The following is a 20,023-nucleotide window of genomic DNA, read 5'->3' on the forward strand; positions in this document are numbered from 1 at the left end:
GATACACCCAGAATCCCTTTAGATTCTGATCCAAGCACAAATATATCTTTTCATGATTCTAGAAATGAATGTTCTATACTCTTGCCCTGCAATTTTCAGTTTACATCATAGCCATTTCCCTATTTTTTTTTTTTTTTTTTTTACAAAATCTTTACAGATAAGAGAAAGTGCTTATGAAACAAATTACCAAGTAGTGCTGGAGAAATCACACTGATACACTGAAATGCTGTTTTCCAGTCTAAGTTCTAATGTGCTGTGTGCTAAGTCACCTCAGTCATGTCTGACTCTTTTGCAACCCCATGGACTGTAGCCCACCAGGCTCCTCTGTCCACGGAATTCTCCAGGCAAGAATACTGGAGTGGTTTGCAATAACTACAGCAATTTCCCAAAGTTTTCAACAAGCCAACCAGTATTAGCATTCTTTTATTCCTTTTTTTTTTAGGTGCCCCAGCTTTATTCTCTTTAGATTTACTATATATTTTTTTAATTGTAGGATAATTGCTTTACAATATTGTGTTAGTTTCTGCCATATATCAACATGAATCAGTCATAGGTACATATATGTCCCCTCTCATTTATTCTTTATTGGAAAAGATGTCTACCTCACTGGCAATCACTCCACAGCATATTGCCCATTTTTGATAATTCTCTCAAATTCAGGTCGAAGTGCTTTCTGCAAGGAAAAGTGCCAAGAGTTATCACTCTCATGGGAATGTTTAACAAGGGTCGTTTGATTTTTTTAAAACATGGAATAACTAAGTAAAATACATGATTCATACTTTTTCTCTTTCTTCTCCAGAGTTTTCAGATACACAGTTGAACAGAGAGCTAACAGAAAGCTCTTTTTCCACATACTATTTTCATGCTTGTTTTTTCCAATACATGTAATCCTGGAGGAATGGAAGGAAGGAACAAGGGAATGAGGGGCTAAAGGGAGAAAGGGAAAGAGTGAGGGAGAGAGGGAGGCGAGGAAGGGATATACTCTGCTGAAAGATTTCCAAGCTAGTTACATCCATAGGGTTTCTCTTCTGTATGAGTTGCCTGATGTCTAATAAGTTTAGAACTATTAATGAAAGCTTTCCCACACTGATTACATGTAAAGGGTTTCTCTCCAGTATGAGTTCTTTGATGTACAATAAGTCGAGCACTCAAGCTGAATGTTTTTCCACACTGATTACATTCATAGGGTTTCTCTCCAGTATGAGTTCTCTGATGTTGAGTAAGGCATGAACTCTGCCTGAAGGATTTTCCACACTGACTGCACTCATAGGGCTTTTCTCCAGTGTGAGTTCTCTGATGTACAACAAGGACATAACTCTGGCTGAAAGACTTCCCACACTGATTACATTCATAGGGTTTCTCTCCAGTATGAGTTCTCTGATGCATAACAAGGTGAGAACTGCGGTTGAAAGATTTCCCACACTCATGACACTCGTAGGGTTTCTCTCCAGTGTGAGTTCTTTGGTGTGCAACAAGTTGAGAGCTCCAGCTGAAGGATTTTCCACACTGATTACATTCAAAGGGTTTTTCTCCTGTGTGAGTTCTCTGGTGGGCAACAAGTTTGTAACTTTGACTAAAAGACTTTCCACATTGATTGCATTCATAGGGCTTTTCTCCAGTATGAATTCTTTGATGGGCAATAAGTTTATAGCTCTGGATAAATGATTTCCCACATTGATTACATTCATAGGGCTTCTCTCCAGTATGAGTTCTTTGATGTGCAATAAGTTTGTAGCTCTGTCTGAATGACTTTCCACACTGATTGCACTCATAAGGCTTCTCTCCAGTATGAGTTCTCTGATGCACAACAAGGACATAGCTCTGGCTAAAGGATTTACCACACTGATTACATCTATATGGTTTCTCTCCAGTATGAGTTCTTTGATGGGAAACAAGGTGAGAGCTGCGGCTGAATGATTTCCCACATTCGTTACATTCATAAGGTTTCTCCCCTGTATGAGTTCTCTGATGTGCAACAAGATGAGAGCTCCAACTGAAGGATTTCCCACACTGATTACATTCAAAGGGCTTCTCTTCAGAATGATTTCTCATGTTTTGAGCAAGGGATGAACTCTGGGAGGTCTTATGACATTTATACTGACTCTCTCCAATGGAGTTTCTCTGTTCGTTATGGGATATGCTGTGGTTCAAAACTTGCCCACATTCCTTAAAATCAAAGGATCTTCCTTGTGCATGTATTTTCTCGTGTATGTTTAAGGGTGTACCATGGTTAAAAGGTTGAATACTGTCACTAAATCCATAGGATTTCTCTTCTGTTTGAGTTCTTGTAAACTGAAAAAAATGAATACTCTGGGGGAGGTTTCCAAATTCATTATGTTCACAGAGTTTCTCACTGTTTGTAATCATCTGATGAGTGTTTACCATAGAATTATAATGCAATTTTTTAACATGTGAAGCATGTTTATGAAAATGGTTTCTTATGGGTATCATCTGTGATGAAAGAAGACTGGAATTCAGACCAGCCTTCTCCTCAGGGCTATCATTTTTGCAGTGTCTCTCATGAGCAATGGCTTTCCTGTGAGTAAATGTCACTTCCTTTAAAAGTCTCTCTCGTTTTTCCTGCTGCTTCTCCAATAGCTCTTTACAATCCTGAAATTCTTCACATGAAGATAACCAAGGATCATCTCTTGTCAACTTTTCTGTCTTCACGCTAGGGGAGAGTTTGTCATCAAAAATGCTCTGCTTCAATCTCGATTCTCTTCTTCCAAGTGCAGTTGCCGAGTCTGGAAGAAAGCAAAATAAAACACCCTAGCCAAAAATTGTTAGAGCTGGGAAAAGCTGACAAGAAAGTATGCAAATTATATGTGGATTTATTTTCAGCTATGGACCTATAACATGAATTAAGAAAGCAAAAGGATGAGATGAGCAGTAAGCAGAGAACTACCACAGTCAGACAGCATTAACAAGGAATTAATATGAAACTATTTCAGTCTTAGTGTTGCTGAATAAAGACTTTAGATGTCAAATATCTCCATATTCCAAAATAGGATCATCTATGCAGAACTTACAGGATTGCAAAACAATTCTGCAATTCTTAGTAAAAAAAATGGAGGATTCTTTCTACCCTCTTTAGTGCTAGACACATGTTCACTGAAATAGAAATTAGTGTCTACATTTCTAGGTATCTCTGAAGGCATGAAACTTGTTAGTACAGTCTGTGTTAGTAAGACAAAGTCAAACTACTTTGTGAACCAGGAAAAAATAATGAGGGCACTGTTATCCCAGGTTCCCTAAATGCCTTAGAGGCTAATATGGCCCCTTGGATTCCTTTGCTCCCAAGTAAGAGAGGATGGAGATTAGCTCATATACAGAAGCCTGAGTGGCTATTAGGCCAAGGAATAGAAGGTACATTTGGAAAACAGTGGTGATGTATACAGTCCTCTTGGAGTGGGAGAAAAGAGAAATATGTGGCATGCCTTATGGGTATTTTTCAAACAAATCTTCTATACCTGTGAAAGAAAGTGAAAATGTTAGTCGTTCTGTCGTGTCTGACTCTTTGCAACCCCAATGGACTATAACGCATGAGGCTCCTCTGTCCATGGGATTCCCCAGGCAATAATACTGGAGTGGATTGCCATTTCCTTCTCCAGGGGATCTTCCTGACCCAGGGATTGAATCTGCATCTCCTGCATTGGCAGGCTGATTCTTTACCACCCAGCCACCAGGGAAGTCTATACCTGTAATGACTCCTAAATGTCTATTTCTTACCTGGATACGCATGTGGGAAAATTCTTTTTATACTCATCCTCTTGTTCGAACTAGGAGATTACATCTAGTTTGGAAAGCTGAGAGGAAAGATATAGAACTTTGGGTATTTGGACTGGGGACAAAAGAAAGTCACTGCAGAGTCTGTCCCCTGTCTTTGGCTCTTAGGAACCTAGAAGACTGAATAAGCTCAAACTCACAAAGTTGTACCTTTGCTACCCTACAAACTAAACCTATATCTTCACCATACTAATCTTTGTGTGGCCAAAATCATTCTGACCTCTGAACTCCCTAGAGCCTGATCAGTGAAAATGAGAAATTATTTCAATATACAGATACCATTAAAGGGGACTGTACTCTTACCCCAAGAGTCCCTGTGGTTTTCCAGGATCACATCTCTGTCCAGGGTCCTCTGAGCAGAGCTCAAAGTGCCTTCTTCTTCCTGAGTGAAGTCCACAGTCACTATTTTGAAGTTCACTCCCTCCTAAAACAGGACACACATTCCTACTCAGCTGGGTATCATTTCCTTCCAGTGTTCAGAGAGGAAAAGTTTGACAGATGGAAGAAGGAAAACCTGATGGCCTGGAAACAGTCCTGAGACAGTCAACATTCAAAAGATTCTAGGGGTACAAGTACCTTCTAGGTAAGCCCCTTTGGGTTTTGGATGCTGGACCTGTTTATATATAACGCCAAAGAGGAACATCAGAAAGAATTGACAAACTGTTTTCTTTCTTGTGGACCTTAAAGAAAATGCTAATTCTGATTTTTTTTGTTGGTGAATATAGAATTCCAACTTAGGAATTCCCTCCAAATTCTCAAGAAACGAACAGAACAGGTTCAGCAAAATTTTTTCTGTCAAAGGTCAGAGAGCATGTATTTTAGGCTTAGCAAGCCATACAGCTTCTATTACAATTAGTCAGCTCTGCTGCTATAGCAAGACAGCAGTCACAGAAAATATATGAACAAATGGTTGTGGCTATATTACAATAAAACTTTACTTACAAAAAACAGGTGATGGGACAGATTTGGCACAAAGGTTTGTTGATGCAGAGAATGAAATGTAGGCCTTAATGAAAGGCAGGATGTAAAAGCTAAGAGCACTGGATTTGGAAAAGAGATTTGGGTTTTTTTCTCTATTAAGAGCATATGTCTGAATTTTCTTTAATGTATCTTTTTTAAAAAATATAAAAAATTAGATACATTTAATGGTGTCTTTTAATGGTGGGGTTATTCCATTTCTACTTATTAGGCTTAACTGTAACTAACTCATTATGTTGTTGAGTGAATTAAATTGTAATGATACATAAAAAGCCATTAGCAGAGCTTACTGAACAAAAAACAAAGGATGGTAATTATCAGGATGCTTAGGTTTGAGAACACTGAAAAATTAAATGACAGTCAATGAGAGACCTTTATCCTGAACTCTTAGTCTTCAGAAAACAGTTCTATTTTGCCCACACTATGAGCTGCATGACAGAGCCTGTCATTATTGCCACGTAAAGGGGTTCTCTTGAGCTGCCTCCTGTAAGCAGGAAAGAACCCTCTTTTTAGGACTCTGTGTGTGTGTGTTAGTCACTCAGTCGTGTCCAACTCTTTGCAACTCCATGGACTATAGCCCACCAGGCTCCTTTGTCCATGGAATTTTCTAGGCAAGGATACTGGAGTGGGTTGCCATTTCCTTCTTCACATTTTTGCACCGGTAGGTGGTACATCAAACTACACTCCAATAAAATTTTTAACTGAGTTTAAAAACAAAGACTATTGGGCAGCAATTTTGTTCCAAAAAAGTGCTGGATGTGATCTGTCCTTATCAAAAGGCAGGAAAAGCCACTGAAGTCGAATGTCACTTGCCGAGACATTTTAAAATAGATGGAGTGTTCTCAAGCTGTGGTTCATGAACAGGACACAAGGTCCCTGAAGCCCATGAAACTCCAGGCAAAAGTGCTGCTGTGCTTGCATTTTTCTCAGCTGCAGCTCATAATTTTCACTAAAAATCTCAGAGATTTTCATAATAAGCCCAAAATGAGACTCAGAAAACTGCTCCCTGTGTTCAACACGGATCTATAGGTACTGTTTTTCAACCTCCAATCCATGCTTCCCTGTTAAAATTTTTTTTAAAAACTTACTTATTTTTTGGTTGCACTAGGTCTTTGTTGCTGTGTGGGCTTCTCTCTAGTTGTGCTGAGTGGGGGCTACTCCCTAGTTGTGATGCCTGGGCTTCTCACTGCAGTGGCTTGTCATGTTGCAGGGCACAGGCTCAATAGCTGTGGCTCACAGGCCCATATCTGGGATTTCCCAGAGAAAGCGAACCTGTGTCTTCTGCATTGGCAGGCAGATTCTTTACCACTAAGCTACCAAGGAAGCCCCATGCTTCCTTTTCATTAACACGCCCCTTCAGTGTTTAATGTAGGGCCCTTTAATATCAAACTTCTTCAAATGTCAAATAAATAATACTAGACTAGATTACCACCACCCCCTCCACCTCATGTTTTATATTCTCAAAGTTCCAGGAATTTCTATCATAAGACCCACCACCCTTTCTTATCGTTTGCATAGTGGTCATCTTGGTCACTAGGCTGTAATCCATGATGGCAGGGACAAGGTATTTATTTAACTCCAGTGTTTAGTACAGTATTGGTGTATAGTCTAGGCTAATTACATATTTGGTAACTTATTTCAATAAGTGAATCAACAGTGTATCAATAGACTTTGTAATACAGCAAAATAATCCTGGTTCAAATTCTGATTTAAGTCCTCTCTGTTCACCTGAATCTCACAAGGCCTATCACATACCCATTAGAAAAAGTCCTTTAAGCATGCATACTGGCTTTTCTGGACTTCTATCCCGTCTTATTCTATACTTCATCTATTTGTCTCCAGCTCCCCACTGCTCAAAATTCCTTCCCAAACCTTTCAACTGTGTCTTTGGGAATTCTTCTTCTATAATAATGAAACCCTACATCTTCACCAAATATTCTCTCTACATCCCTGTGTTCGTTTGTTTCTTTAAATAAGTATAGTAGTCTTTTTTTTGTTTTGCCTGTGCTAGATCTTCATTGCTACGTGGGCTTTTTCCTCTAGTTGCAGCGAGGGGGGCTACTCTCTAGCTGCAGTGTGTGGGCTTCTCATTGCAGTGGCTTCTCTTGTTGTGGAGCATGGGATCTTGGACTCGAGGGCCATGGCATGGAATTCGGTAGTCATGGCATGTGGGCTCCACAGCACAGGCTCAATAGTTGTGGTGCACAGGCTTAGCTGCTCTGTGGCATGTGGGATCTTCCTGGATTAGGGATGGAACACGTATCTCCTACATTGGCAGGTGGATTCTTTACCATTGACCCATCAGGGATGCCCCATTCCTGAGTTAATAGAAAGCTACACTTCCCCCCAAGGACTCCCTCCTCTGCAGACCTCACAGGCTCAGGGTGGTCATGCTCTCCCATCCAGGGGTCTCAGCATCAAAGGCGGAGAAGAGTGTGTATCCTCCCAGGAACCCTGAAACTCATGCCATTTAACTCACTTCTTGGAGCTTTGTCCTACCAACCTCTTGAACATCACCTCCTTCCATACACTTAAGATTTATATTAATAACACCTAGGATTTATCCTCTAATTCAACAATTTGCATTGTCTTGTCTTGGGTGGTCTATAGCATCCATTTATAACTGACTCTAATGAAGCACTTACTGTGTGGTGTCAGGCAATGTGTTAAGCTTGTTGCATAAATCTGTTCTTGTTGTTTAGTCGCTAAGTCATGTCCAACTCTTTTTTGACCCCACGGACTGTAGCCCACCAGACTTCTCTGTCCATGGGATTTCCCAGGTAAGAATACTGGAGGGTGTTGCCATTTCTTTTTCCAGGCAATCTTCCTGACCCTGGGATGGAACCTGTGTCTCCTGCACTGGCAGGCAGATTCTTTACCACTTAAGCCAGCAGGGAAGCCCACTGCATAAACTGCTGTTCATTTAATTCTCACAAGGTCCCTGAGAAATACCATTAGCAGCACCATTTTTCAGATGAAGAGCTAGAAGGTTAGAGAAAGTAACACATATGCCTAAGGTTAGTAACTGGGACGCAACTTCAAGTTTCCCTAACATCACAGACAATGTGTTCTTAGTCATCAACTCACACAGCCAGCCTGACTTGTAGCCCCTCACTCTTAGCATGAGACCCCAGATCTTGAAACCACCATAAAGTACTCCACCTCTCAAGTCACACACACAGAACTTCTCACTCTTTCATTACAACATCAGATTTCTCCACTTTACTTACTCAATTGTTCCCTTTACTCTTCTCCTTCTTTGATGGTTTGGGGTCTTGATTCTGTTGAAACACCTACTACTACTATTCTCCAGTATATAGTCTTTTCCTTTCTGTTTAGTATCCTTTTTATCTTTTCTATCTTAATTATTCAGTTGAGAGTCTATGGATCATTCACCTTAATCTTTCCATTTGATATAGTCAAAAATTCCCTTTCAAATATTGCCTGTGGGCTAACCCTAAATATATCTAAATATCAACCTGCTCTCCATTATTACTAATGGTCACTATTCTCAGAATGCCATTTGATGTGAAGAGCCAACTCATTAGAAAACACCTGATGCCTGGAGAGATTGAGGGCAGGAGGACAAGTGAGTGGAAGAGGATGAGATGGCTGGACAGCATCACTGACTCAATGGACATGAGTTTGAGCAAACTCCAGGAGATACTAAAGGACAGGCAAGCCTGGCATGTCCATGGGGTTGCAGAGTTGGACATGACTTAGCGACCAAACAACAATATCAGAATGAATTTTGGGGACCGACCAGCAACCCCATTGTACCTCCTGGAGCAGCCTGTCTCCCCTAATCCAAGTTACTACTTTAAGCATTCTCCACTCTTCATCTCTCCATTCTGATTACCACCCTCATACTCACCAGATAATTTCATCATGGTTCACAGAGAAAAATGCAAGCCTTCCAATAACTCCCTCAACCTCACGTTTCTTATATGAGCCCTTCTTCCTCTAACAGAGCCAATGCATTCACATATGTTCTGAATTAATTCCCCTGACACTAATCAAGGACTGCTTTTTAATGGCTATTTTTTATACAATTTTGAAAGGTTACTTTCCATTTACAGTTATTACAAAATATTGGCTATACTGCCCATGTTGTACAATCTACCCTCAAGCCTGTCTTACGCTCCATACTTTATACCTCCCAATTCTCCCCCTCAGCTCCCCCCACCCCCAGCACTGGTAACCACAAGCTTGTTCTCTGTATCTGTGAGTTCTGCTTTATAGTTGTATCTTCTCTCTCTCCTGACCCTGAACTTTTTTTTTCACTTACTCTTTCCTGCAACCATTTAAACCAAGTCAAATTCTTTCAAACCTTTAGGGGGAAGAAAATGACAACCTCACTCTCAAATTTCCATGCAGTTATCACTCTCCTTACATTATAACCAACTTTGTGTAAAAAGTGTCCATTCATCTCAATTTCCTCATTTTCTAATCAGTTCACTTCAATGTGGCTTCTGCTGCCTGCCAGCCATGCACATTTCTCAATGGAAAGACACAGAGGCCCTGTCCAACTCACCTGGGATGGGACGGCCAGTGACCCGGTATCTTCTCCCTCAACCTTGATGATAATCTCCTGAGGAAGGAGAGAGTCCTGAGAAGGCAGAGCAGATGAGAAAAAGAAGAATAATCAGGGCTCAAAACTCCCACTGTGAGTTGGCTAGGATCCAACAGACCACCTGTTTTAACACATCCACCGACCAAATTTCTGCTCCTTCCCACCGGTAAGCTCAGATAGGCCACATGGGGAGAGACATGGGATACCCAGGGGAGCAATGAGGCATGAGACACGGCCTGATGTCTCTGTGCATCTTCCAGACCAGCCCAGTTAGCAGCTGAATGGAGCTGAGTGACCCCAGACACCATGTGGAAGGAAAGAACTGTCCAGCTGGGCCCTGCCTGAATTCCTGGATCACAGAATTGTAAGCAAATAGGATGGAATACAGCATGACTGAAGAATGATAAAGGAAAAGAACAACAAATTAACTTCATAAAATGTTTGGCAAAAAATACCACTGATAAGAGCACCACTAATAAGAATCTATACTGTTACGATTTCTTCCAAATCAGGAAGAAAAAGGTAGAGACTTCCCTGGTGGTCCAGTGGCTAAGACTCTGAGCTCCCATTGCAGGGGGCCCAGGTTCAATCCCTAGTCAGGGAACTAGATCACACATGCTACAACTAAGACCCAACACAGCCAAATAAATAAATATTTTTTAAAAAAGAAAGAAAAAAGTAGCTTCAATAGAAAAATGGACAAAGGAAAATGCCCAGGCAACTCAACTATGAAGAAATAAAACAGCCAGTGAATACGCAAAAAGATGCTCATCTCTTTCAATCAGATAAAATCACATCTCTATTTCTATAACTATCTCTGCACATTAGAGACCATAAATTCACACCAACGTTTCCAGTTACAATTTAACAACACATTTTATTCTGGCCTCCCTGCTTTCTATATTTTTACCTTCCTTCCCTGGCTCCCACTATTCTATTTATATTTACTTCTTTGCTCAAACCCCTGTATGTAACCAATATCCCAACCACATGGACTGTTTCTTCGGCCTGTTGCTGATTACCCCTGCCCTGGTGGCCCACGATTTAAAAGATTCATATTTATATACTCTTAGTGGAGTTTTAAGTTGATACAACCTTCCTGGATTGGCAATATATTTTTTTAAATAACATTTTACTTGGAAATAGTTTAAAACTCAGAAGTTGTTACAAAAATAGGATAGACTTTCTGTGTATCCTTCACCCAGTTTCCCCCAATGATAGTATCATATACAAGCACAGCACACTGTCAAAACCATGAAACTGATATTAGATCCACATTTTTAACTCAGGTACAGACTTTATCCAGATTTTATCAGTTTTTATATATACTCTTTGCCTTTATGTTTGTTTTCTAATGGTAATGTTTAAAAATATGTAATATCCAATAAGTCTACTTGAAAGTATTTCCTTAGGAAATAATAGAAAATATACTTAGGGAATTCCCTGGCGGTCTAGTGGTTAGGACTCAGGGCTTTCACTGCTGTGGCCTGAGTTCATTCCCTGGTCGGGAAACAAAGATCCTGCAAGCCGTGCAGCACAGTCCCATCCTCACCACCCTCCCCCCAGCCCCAGAAAAAAAGAAAGTACATTTAAGAATATGTACAACAAACCTCATTAAAAAGCTACATTAACATACAAAAATAGGAGGAGGGATTAACTGTCCATTAGTAAGTGCCTATTTAAATAAATTATGCTTCATTCAGGTAACTGACTGCTCTTCAGCAGCCAAGAGGAGAAAAGATAGATTTGTATGGATTGAGGCATACAAATGACAGAAAGATGTCTGTAACATATTGTTGAATAAAAAAAAAATTAATATCATCATATGGACTATGAATAAATTTTTACAGAATATAAACAAGCACAGAAAAGTCTGGAAAGACAGTCTCAAAAGCATTTAAAGCAGTTGTATTTTGGAAATGCAGAATTGAGGGGCAGGTTCACAGTCTGTATTTCAACACTATATCCGTTTTTTAATGACATTGTTTTCCTACATTCAATACAGAAAAAAATCAGCAAAAAATGTTTCCTCTTGAATAATCACTTTGAAACAAGGCAGTTCCTTTATGGCCTCCTGAAGTACACTCCACTGTACTCCTGAGTACAATGACTCAATCCATTAACTGACAGTCCCTTCAAGAACAGGCATATTTCTTTTTATTGTGTTTTACTGTGCTTTACAGATATTGCCTTTTACAAACTGAAGATCTGTGGCAACATCACATCAAGCAAGTCTATTGGTTCCATGCTGCCAACAGCATCTGCCCACTTCCTGTCTGTGTCACGTGTCATTAATTCTCAAAATATTTCAAACTTTTAAAGTATTACTGTATTTGTCATGGTGATCTGTGATCAGTGATCTCTGATGTTACTATTGTGATTGTTTGAGGCTTACCAGGTGGCTCAGTTGTAAAAAATTCTGCAATGCAGGAGACCTGGGTTCAGCCCCTGGGTCGGGAAGACCCCCTGGCAAAAGAAATGGCAACAGTATCTTTGCTTGGGAAATCCCAGGGACAGAGGAGCCTGGCAGGCTACAGTCCACCGGGTGGCAAACAAATGGACATGACTTAGCCACTAAACAACAACAACAAAATTGTGACTGTTTTGGGATGTCAAGAATTGTGCCCACATATAAGAGGGCAAATTTAACCCATAAATGTTGTGTAGATTCTGATTGCTCCACTGAGCAACCCTTCCTCTGCCTCTCTCCCTCTCCTCAGGACTCCTTATTCTCTGAAACACAACGATATTAAATTAGGCCAATCAATAGCCCTTCAGGGGCCTCTAAGTGTTCCGGTGAAAGGGAGAATTTCATGTCTCTCAATTTAAAAGCTAGAAAGGATTAAGCTTAATATGAAAGGCATGTGAAAGCTCAGACAGGGTGAAAGCGAGGCCTCTAGCACCAAACAGTTAGCCAAGTTCTGAATGCAGAGGAAAAGCTCTTGAAGGAGATGAAAAGTGCTACTCCAGTGAGCACATGGATGCCAAGAAAGCGAAACAGCTTTATTTCTGATAAGGAGAAAGTGAGTAGTCTGGAGAGAAGATCAAACCAGCCACAACATTCCCTTCAGCCAAAACCCCATCCACAGCAATGTCCTATCTCAAATCCTGTGAAGGCTGAGAGAGGTGAGAACACCGCAGAAGAAAAGTTTGAAGCTACCAGACATTGGTTCATAAGGTTTAAGGAAAGAAGCTGTTTCCTGTGACAAAAAAGTGCAAAGTCAAAGCAAGCGCTGATGGAGAAGCTGCAGCAAGTTATGCAGAAGATCTAGCTAAGTAGTTATTGAAGGTGGCTATACTCAACAACAGATTTCCCATGTAGACAAAACAGCCTTATACTGGAATAAGATACCATCTAGGACTTTCCTAGCTAAAGAGGAGAATCAATGTCTGGCTTCAACGTTTCAGAGGACAGGCTGACTTTCTTGTTAAGGGCCAATGCAGCTGGTGACTAATTTAAAGCCAGTGCTCATTTACCACTCTGAAAATCCTAGGGCCCTTAAAAATTATGTTAAATCACTCTGCCTGTGCTCTATAAATGAAAAAACAAAGCCTGGATGATGGCGTATCTCTTTACAACATGGTTTACCAAACATTTTAAGCCTGCTGTTGAGACCTACTGCTCAGAAGAAAAGATTCTTTTCAAAATATTACTGCTCACCTGAGAGCTCTGATGGAGATGTACAACCAGGTTAATGTTGTTTTGATGCCAGCTAACACAACTGCCATTCTGCAGCCCATGAAGAGGGATCATTTCAACTCTCAAGTCTTATTATTTGAGAAATGCATTTCATAAGGTTATAGCTGCCAAAGATAGTGATTCTGCTGGTGGATCTGGGCAAAGAAAATCGAAAATCTTCTGGAAAGGATTCATCAGTCTAAATACCATTAAGGAGATGTGTGTGTGTGTATGTAAAATCGTCTGGAAAGGATCCATCAGTCCAGATGCCATTAAAGAGATTTATTTGTGTGTGTGTATGTGTGTGTGTGCGTGCATGCACGCACGCTTAGTCATGTCTGACTCTTTGTGACCCCATGGACTGTGGCCTGCCAGGCTCCTCCGTCCATGGGATTTTTCAGGCAAGAATACTGGAATGGGTTGCCATTTCCTCCTCCAGGAAACCTATGGGAAGAGGTCAAAATACCAATATTAACAGGAGTTTGGATGAAGCTGACGCTAACCCTCATGGATGACTTTGAGGAGTTCAAGACTTCAGTGGAGGAAGTCACTGTAGATGAAGTGAAAATATCAAGAGAACTAGAGTTAGAAGTGGAGCCTGAAGATGGGGCTGAATTGTTGCAATCTCATTGCAATCTCATGGGAAAAAACTTTAATGAATGAGGAATGGTTTCTTATGGATGGGCAAAGAAAAGTGGTTTCTTGAGTTGGAATCAATTCCTGAAGATGCTGGTGAAATGACAACAAAGTATTGGACTTCCTTGATGGTCCAGAGATTAAGAATCTGCCTGCCAATGCAGTGGACATGGGTCAATCCCTAGTCTGGGAAGATCCTACAAGCTGTGGGACAACTAAGCCCGAGGGCCCTAGAACCCATGCTCCACAACAGAAGCTACCACGGTGAGAAGCCTACAGAGCACAACTAGAGAGTAGCTTCATTCTCCACAACTAGAGAAAGCCTGTGCACAGCAACGAAGACCTTAGTGCAGCCAAAAGAAAGAAAGAAAGAAAACCTTAAAAAAAAAAAAAAAGGGAATTAGAATATGACCTGAAGTTAGTTGATAAAGCAGCAGAAGGATGAGAGGATTGACTCCTATTCTGAAAGAAGTTATACTGTGGGTTAATGCTACCAGACAGCACTGCAGGCTACAGAGATATTGTTCATAAATGAACAAATCAATTGATAAGGCAAATTTCACTGTTACCTTATTTTAAAAAATTGCTACAGCCACCCTAACCTTCAGCAACCACCACCCCGATTGGTCAGCAGCCACCAATGAGGCAAGGCCCTCCATCAGCAAAAAGATTATGACTTGCTGAAGGCTCAGATGTTGATCAGCAATTTTTAGCAATAAGACATTTTAAAATTAAGGTATGTACATTGTTATGGGGCTTCCCTGGTGGCTCAGTGGTAAAGAATCTGCCTACTAATGCAGGAAACTGGGGTTCGATCCCTGGGTCAGAAAGATCCCCCGAAAAAGGAAATGGCAACCCACTCCAGTATTCTTGCTTGGGAAACCCCATGGACAGAGGAGCCTGCGGGTTTACAGTCCATGGGGTTGCAAAAGAGTTGGATGCAACTTAGCAACTAAACAACAACAAAAACATTGCTTATTTAGACACGGTGCTACTGCACACTTAGCAGACTCCAGTATAGTGTACACGTGACTTTGATACGCACTGGGAAACCAGAACATTCATGTGCCTCCCACTGATAGGGGACAGAGTAAAGGGGCAGAGTAGGTAATTAAATAGTTAATCCCACTAGGGGATTGTAAGTAAAGAAAAGAGTATAGGAGACCCCTCTAAGTTAATGATCACTCAAGAAAGCAGGCTTGCCTAGCAACAAAACCAGGCAGCAGGAGCATATGAGACATGCCCCCAAAAGAAGAAAACAATGGTGCTATGAGACCCACATCCTGATAGGTGAGCTTAGTAAGTTAACGATTCCTATGACACGCTCCTCTGTGTGCACTAAAAACAAAAATATAAGGAAACGGTTACATTCTATTTACTAAAACCTGAGATAATGTACCATTTTTAGCACAAGTATATGTTACTTACACACTTATGCAAGAGAGCATAAGCTCTTTTGTTCATTTCCACTGCACCGTGACCATGACCATGGAGGGACAAGTAAAATCCCCTGTTCAACATGGAGGAGGAGCTGATGATGGAAGCATGCTGTCTACTCAAGGAGGAGGAAGGTGGTCCTCTCCCCCTCCTCACTTTTCCTTTGATTGTAAAACTGCAGCCCACTAAGTTTCAGGGGCATGGCTCCCTCTCACCCGCCTGCTTATAAGTCTCACAAGTGCACTATTCTAATAAAGCACTTCTGAGCTATCACTTTGCCTCACTGTACTGAGATATAAATAATTGGAGCTCCTCGGAGCCCCAGAAATGCCGCCCAGTGGTTTCTGTTGTTGCTGTTCAGTTGCTAAGTCATGTCTGACTCTTCGTGACCCCATGGACTGCAGCACACCAGGCTTCTCTGTCCTCTACTGACTCCTGGAGTTTGCTCAAATTCATGTCTATTGAATTGGTGATACTGTCTAACCATTTCATCCTCTGCCGCCCCCTTTTCCTCCTGCCCTCAATCTTTCCCAGCATCAGCGTCTTTTCCAATGAGACGGCTCTTCACATCAGGTGGCCAACATATTGGAGCTTCAGCTTCAGCATCAGGGCTTCCAATGAATATTCAGGGTTGATTTCCCTTAGGATTGGCCTAAAGTGCTTTCACCATGACCCTTATTAGATTTACTTATCTGATCAACTCCTCTGTAAGGAACTGATCTCCCATTTCCACTGCCACCCTGGCTCCCACACAGGCACTCCTTGGCCCCCCAGGACTCTGCTGCCCCGCAGGAGGCCGGCCTCTGCCAAGGAGAGGCCTTGTCATCCGCCTGGGCTCTGACTCTGCAGGCCTCTTCTCACGTGCCACTTGGCTGTGGACTCTGTGTCGATGCCCTTAACATCCTGCCTGAGCTCTGATACTCCGCGCTGGGGCACTCTCAAGTGTAGACACTCTCTGCCTGCTCAGGCTGTGACACGCCACTCAGGATGCACCCGCACCCCCAAACACGGGTGCCTGTCTCACCCTGCTGTGGCTCAGACACCCCAAGCTGGACCAGCCCTTGCGTGGACACCCCAACTGCACTTGGGCTACCCTCACTGGTGCATCCACTCTCGGGAAGTCCTTCTCCCCAGCTCTGTTCCTGTCGCCCCAAACGAGCACCTCCTCCTCTGTAAGGGCACTTACCCCTCCTGGCTTGGGCTCGGACTCCTGATGCCACCCTCCTCACACCCTGCTTGGCCACTGACGTCCCCACACATGGACACCCTCTTCACCCTGATCAGGCTGTGACGCCCCACAGGCAGCCCTCCCTGAGCTTCAGACACCTACCTGGCTCTGCCTCACCTAACAGCTTCAGGACCAGACTGTTCAGGAAGGGAAAGGTGAAATTCTAATTTAACTAAAATTTTTTTCAGGGTTTTTTTTTTTTTTTTTGATGTGGGCCATTTTTAAAGTCTTTATTGAAGGTATTACCATATTGTCTCTGTTTTATGTTTTGTTTTTTTTGGCTGGGAGGCATGGGGGATCTTAGCTCCCTGATCAGCGATTGAACCCACACCCCCTGCATTGGGCATTGGACAGGGAAGTCTTAATTACTGGACCACCAGGGAAGTCCCCTAATTTAACATTTTAAAGAAATGAAATGTTCTCATAGATGTGCTGTAGGAAAATGCTTTAAACTGTTAATTTCCTAGACTTAAAATGCACTGCACAAAAGGACAAAAGTAGAGCTAAATGAAAACAGAAAATCACTTGGAATGTAATTTACAGATAATCTCTGTTAACTGATACATATTTTCCATGTACATGCAAATTATATCCCTTTGTAAAAAGCATTTTGAAATGCTATTTACTTAACACAGATCATAAATATCGTTTCAGCCTATCAGTAGCTACAGTGAATTCCATTTCAAGGTTTTACTATAACTCATTTAACTCTCTTCTCACATTGAATATTCTTGAAATTTCTTTCCAACTGCTTATCCTCAAGCAAAGCTGTGAGCTGCTGGCTAAGAGGGAACAGTATCGTAAGGGCTTTGCATTGCTGTTGTTTAGTTGCTCAGCTGTGTCTGACTCTTTGCAACTCTATGGAAGGTAGCCCGCCAGGCTCTTCTGTCCATGGGATTCTCTAAGCAAGAATATTGGAGTGGGTTGCCATTTCCTTCTCCAGGGGATCTTCCCCACCCAGGGACTGAACTCACATATCCTACATTGGCAGGCAGATTCTTTACCACTGAGCCACCAAGGAAGCCCAGCGCTTTCGATACGAGATGCTAAATTCCTTCCAGAAAGAGTTATTTGGGTTAAAAGGGTGAGGAAGTGTAGGGAGCTCCATAAAATGTATAAATAGTATTAGAAGCTTGCTGACTGGGAGGGACCAGAAGCCCCAAAACATGACAAAGAGAGCCAGACAGCCTCCCATGCCCAGAGGATCAGACTGTGGGCCACAGGGGGAGCAAACTCTGGTCTCCCAGGAGAAGGGAAGCTCCACTCACCTGCACGCAGGCCTTCAGGGGCCCCTGGGGCTTCTCATCCTGCTTTTCCATGCTCTCCTCCAGGCACAGGCAGGGGCCTGAGATCCTGAGCTGCAAGAGGAGAAGTCCTGTGTATAGCATCCTCATGTAGGTCCACTGTGGGCCACACCCCACCATCAGCCTCTGCTTCAGGGATGCAGTCTCCAAAGCAACTGTGTTTCTAGAGGCTCCTGCTCAGATAGAGTCCTGCCAGAATAGCTATGCCTGCACCTAGAGTCGCTAGTCCCTCTCCCAGGCCAAGACTTTGCAGTTCCAACCTGGATGTTCCAGTGTCTGGGGCCTCTGGACCACCTACCTGGAAGCCCACCATGTGCCCAAGCTCCACCTTACACCCATCACCAAAATCTGCAGCATGAATCAGTCTCTGTCCCACCGGTCCTGGGACCACGCCCCCCCCCAACAAACACCCAGCACACTGAGGATCCCCTAGTGTGCACCTGCCACCCCCAACCTGAATCTGCAGACCCAAATCAGCACTGCTTCCTAGGGCAAACAGCAGGGCTCTGGGCTTGATGTTGTTGTTTACTTGCTAAGTCGTGTCCGACTCTTGCAACCCCATGGACTGTAAACTCACAGGCTCCTCTGTCCATGGGACTTCCCAGGAAGAATACTCGAGTGGGTTGCCATTCACTTCTCCAGGGCATCTTCCCATCCTAGCGATCGAACCTTTGTCTCCTGCATTGCAGGCGGATTCTTTAGCACTGAGCCACCAGGTAGCCCCCTGGGCTTGATGACCCAGAGTCAAACACTTGATTAATTCCGTGAAGTTCATTACTTAGCCGTGCCCCTCCCAGGATCCTATCCTTCCACTGACCCTCCAGCACCTGTCGATTGCCTCTCACTTCCTGTTCAAAAAGCCAAGCATACTCACAGAGCTCAGCTACACCCACGACCTCCTCCCTCCTCCGTTCTGGGATCGGTGGGCCCCTACCAGAAGAGTGCCAGCCCAGACTCCCCACCATTCAAAATCCTCCAGGCCCCCCCCACCCCACCAACCCGGTGTCCTCACCGCTGAGTCCAAAACATGGCCGGCATGGGGCTGGGGGTCGCCCTGACAAACACAGTACCTGCTAGGCCCTCCTAGGCCCTGAATGTGGACCTGTTGTCTGTGTACCGATTCGATGTTTCTGGGTCTGAGACTCGAACAGCTCCTGGCAAATCTCCGCCTCCACAAGCCATCCCTGCCCCACTGCTCTCTATTACCCATCCCTCAGCAGTACAGTGTGAGTTCACAATGCAGCTGTACCCTGAACCTGCACCCAAACCGCTTTCTCCACCAACCTCCCCAGGCCCCTACCTGCGTCGCACCTGGGACGCGCGCAGAGAACAGTACCGGGATCCGCAGTTGCCCCAGCATCACCACCAACTTCCGTGATCTGAGGCTGAAGCACCACCCACGCATGTCCCAGATCGCCCACCCACATACCCGGTCCCAGCCACCCTCCTAGACCCTGCGCATGCGCGCACCAGGAACCGGGCGTTGCCCCACCCCGTCACCAACCTGAGCGTCCACCAGCTCGAGGGCCAGGCAGGGCCTGTCACAGCCTCAGTGCCCACCACTGCTCTGCGGCAAGACGAGCTCGGTTAGGCAATTCTCTGCCACGACTCTGCACACAGCAGGCTAGGCTTAAGCTAGTTCTATCCCCTCCTTTAGTCGGCATCCACAAGGCCGCTCGGCTTAACCGCCAAAGGGCCGAGGTGCGCGGAGACTGCAAGCGTCCGCGCGCGGGACAATGGCTGCACTTCTGGCCGAACCCGGAAGTGCGTTTGGACTCTGCAAGCCGGAACTACAATTCCCAGAAGCCTCGGCGGCTCGGGTGGTGATTGGGGGTGGTTCCTGGTTCTTAGCTGGGGTGGACTCGGGAGGTGGCCACACAAGAACCAGAAGTGAAAATTGAATTAGCGGCTGAAGGGTGCGAGTGTGCGCGTCCGAGTTTTTGCGCGGCGTTGACACTAGGAGCCAGATCGGAAATGAAGGCCAAAAGACCAATGCGTGGGAAGTGCTGGCTTGGGAAGGGCGGCCCTGGGTTCGGCTTGACGTTCAGGAGTGACAGTGAAAACGGGATGTGGTTGGAAACGTATTTTCATACAGCTTTATTTTTAAGCTTTCTCCTTTAATACTGTCAAGAAACTGTAGTTTTCCTCACGTAAATCTGACTTTAACAACAAAAAATTATTGTTGTTTGAAATGTAATCTCTACCCTCAAAGTTTCTTATAGCTAGTTATTGTGGCTGATTTTTTTTTTTTTTAAGTATTTATTTTGTATCTGGTTAACCTACTGAGTTTGAGTAAACTCCGGGAGCTGGTGATGGACAGGGAGGCTTGGCGTGCTGCGATTCATGGGGTCGCACAGAGTCGGACACGACTGAGCGACTGAACTGAGCTGAACCTACTGAAA

General features: G+C 43.5%; 1 protein-coding gene across 1 annotated transcript; it reads right to left on the reverse strand.

Annotated features, from left to right (window-relative positions):
- Positions 1-564: 564 nt before the first annotated feature.
- Positions 565-19,041, reverse strand: ZNF180 (zinc finger protein 180). Its single transcript, XM_043436574.1, has 6 exons — positions 18,933-19,041; positions 18,199-18,299; positions 17,586-17,675; positions 9,299-9,373; positions 4,090-4,210; positions 565-2,744 (listed from the first exon to the last, which is right to left on the reverse strand). Exons 1-6 carry the CDS (start codon positions 19,024-19,026, stop codon positions 1,003-1,005), a joined length of 2,223 nt encoding a protein of 740 aa, XP_043292509.1. The 5' UTR covers positions 19,027-19,041; the 3' UTR covers positions 565-1,002.
- Between the last annotated feature and the right edge of the window lie 982 nt (positions 19,042-20,023).

The sequence above is a fragment of the Cervus canadensis genome, chromosome 18 (assembly GCF_019320065.1).
Source record: "Cervus canadensis isolate Bull #8, Minnesota chromosome 18, ASM1932006v1, whole genome shotgun sequence".
NCBI classification, from domain to species: Eukaryota; Metazoa; Chordata; class Mammalia; order Artiodactyla; family Cervidae; genus Cervus; species Cervus canadensis.